Genomic DNA, 2,928 nt, shown 5'->3' with positions numbered 1-2,928 from the left:
ATAGAAAGGACAATGATGAAGTGGCAATGAAACACAGGTATCAGATAGCATTAACAAAGCTGGAAAAGTGTAAATGATGCATCATTAGCAAAATGACACAAGCTATATATTGCGATTTGAGCGATATCAACATCACACCAAAATACTATGTATTATGAATGCCAAAACATGCTCCTTTTGAAGTGCATTTGTATTATGTTAAGTGTCTCCGCACAGAAACTTTCTTTCTTGCTGGAAGTTTTTCAACACTCGGTTCACATGCAAAGATGGAGCAGAAAATGGAATTCAGTTTAAATGGGTTTTAAATTAAATAGCAAAACACACTCTTCTCAAAAGTTCATTCATTTTTGGCCTCCCATGCTCCTTTTTGAGTGAAATGTGTGATACATTATCCCTGCATGTCCATTACCCTCGTTTGCTATTTTTGCTCAGTTAGGATTTGCAGTTTGTCTGAACCAACCTTCCCACAACACAGAGATCTGCTTTTACAGAATTTATAGTCCAAGTGAAGGCCTTGGGTTGCCTCAGTCTTCATGACAATAATACTGAGAGTCTGTGCTGGAAACACATTCAGAACAGATGGCTGCTATCCTGAATTAATGCACAGCATTGCATCCATTACCTGGCAAAAATTCCACACAGGATCTAATTTAGTGTCTTTTATATGGAAGTATTTTGTGGCCAGATTTATTATTTGTACCCTATGTATTCATGTGTCAAATATTTCCACCCAGTAGAGGTCACGCTGACTTTCATTTTAGGGCAAAAGTGTCTGCAGTAGGGCTTGTTTTTATAATAAGTACACTTGACACATTTTTTTTTTCTTATAAAACAAAAACCAAGATGAAATATTCTCAGTAATTACAGAGATTATGGGGTAAAACAAAATAGAAGGTCCAAGTACATCTTTAAAATTCTCTCTCCGACATGGAATGTAGACATAAAAAATTAACATTTTGTCATCTGCCCTCAGAAAAGTAAAGGGGAGCAAAGTGTGTGTGTGTGTGTGTGTGTGAAATTCAAAGCTACAAATCTAAAATGGGTCCTAAACTAAAAAAGCAAGACACATTTAAATGACCTTTTGAAGAGAGCTTGCAAGTTACCTTCTCAAGATTTCCTTAAGGTGATTATAAAATGGCAGAGGGTGTCTATAGCAAGAATTAATCACAGACTAAACCCTCTTTTCCATAGCAAAGCTCTCCATTAAGTCACAAAACATCAAACTACCACCATTCCTCCTCTTCACCACATTTTAAAAATAAAACCCACCTCTAATTCTTTTAATGCTACTCAAATTTATGCAGAAAAAGAAGGATTCATTTGGCTGCTATAGCTACTTGGCGTCTAGCTTGGCCATTTCTTGCACGTAGATTCCGATGCTCTCACTGTCAAAGAGCAGAAAGTAAATGTTCTTCAAGGAGGAAGAACTAGCGTCATCAAAATGAGTGGAAATGGCTTTGAGAGTCACCTGGGCTGCCGTCTGTTTTGGGAAACAGTTTCTATGTAGAGAAGAAAAGGAGAAGATGGAAGTTACTACATTCAGTCATTCTGATTGTGTATGGAAACACTACTGAAACATTAAACTGAAAAGAACAAAATACATTTGCAAAATGAATGTATATACACTATGACACAAGGAATCCTGCATTAATACAACAGTAGTTGAATATGTAAAACACACAAGTCAAGAAATAAAACTCTGGCTATGTCAGCAGATGGGAATAAGGGGATTTCGAAGTTGCCAGGGTCCTTTCAAAAAGGAGCCCCGTCTGGATGAACTGTGCGACACTGAGCCGCGGAAATTTCGAAGTGCTGCAGCCGCTCGCATGCTAATGAGGCACTGAATATGTATTTCAGCGCTTCATTAGTAAACTTCAAAATGGCTCTCTATGTTCTTATGCTCCCATACGGAGGACACAAAGGATGATTTGGGCCTAGCCATTACCAGTTCCTTTGCCACTGCAGAATCCCAGTGCAATAGGACTCCATAGCAGTGGGAAGGGAGGTGACATACATATAAATAATACATCTCAAACTCCATTTACCTGTAAAGGTAAGTAACTTTTTCTCCTTTGAATGTTTGTCCATGTATATTCCATTCTTGGTGACTTCCAAATAGTGATCCTATGTGTGGAGGTAGGTGTTCAGAGTCCACTTAAATAAAGATTGCAGCACAGCTTCCCCAAAGGAAGCATTAGACCTCAATGCTTCCACTCTGGAGTAATGCTTGGGGCTATGACTACGCTAATTAGGGTGATGGGAGATTACTAATGAAGTGCTACAATGAATATGCAGCACTTCATTAGACAAATTCTCCCCGCGGCAACTTCGAAGTGTCGGCATGCATGTAGCCGCGGGCACTTCAAAGTGCTTGTGCTACTCCTGATACTTCAGAGTTGATGGGGGGAAGAATTTGCCTAATGAAGTGCTGCATTTTCATTGCAGCACTTCATTAGAAATCTCCCATCACCCCGATTACCATGCCCCCTTCAAAGAAGGGAAAGTGTAGACAGACCCTTGGTAAAACTATGTACTAAAACCCCAGTAGCTGCCTGACAGACGTGCAAAGTGTGAATACTTTGCAAGGAAGCATTGGAAGCTGGCAGCGCCCTAGCATGACAGCTCTTATACAACCAGGGATTCTAAACTAGTTAACTCATAACTAAACTTCATACACCCTGACACCTATACACTGGCCTGAAATCAGTTAACCTTTTTACTCTTTCAGCTAACACTATAAATGATTTTTGGAAAGCTCTAAAAGTCTTGGTCCTTTACACGGCTTCAGCATTTTGCTTTCAAACCTCTAAAGTGTGCCACCTGGACCCTCTTTGATTAGAATATGGTTTGGGAAAGAGTACTGGTAGACAGATCATTTGATTCAAGTGGAAGTCTGAAACTACTGTGGGTGGGAACTCAGGGACTTGT

At 39.6% G+C, this 2,928-nt stretch overlaps 1 protein-coding gene across 1 annotated transcript in view; it reads right to left on the bottom strand.

Annotated features, from left to right (window-relative positions):
• Window positions 1-1,320: 1,320 nt before the first annotated feature.
• Window positions 1,321-2,928, bottom strand: part of MACROH2A2 (macroH2A.2 histone) — a 50,969-nt gene continuing 49,361 nt past the window's right edge. Inside the window, exon 9 of the mRNA XM_075000256.1 lies at window positions 1,321-1,499. Coding sequence (XP_074856357.1) covers window positions 1,334-1,499 — 166 coding nt within the window. The 3' untranslated portion in view covers window positions 1,321-1,333. The remainder of the gene's footprint in view (window positions 1,500-2,928) is intronic.

This window comes from Carettochelys insculpta, chromosome 7 (assembly GCF_033958435.1).
Source record: "Carettochelys insculpta isolate YL-2023 chromosome 7, ASM3395843v1, whole genome shotgun sequence".
Taxonomy (NCBI): domain Eukaryota; kingdom Metazoa; phylum Chordata; order Testudines; family Carettochelyidae; genus Carettochelys; species Carettochelys insculpta.
The sequence above is the reverse complement of the archived record's forward strand: the minus strand, read 5'-3'. Positions and strand labels throughout refer to the sequence as shown.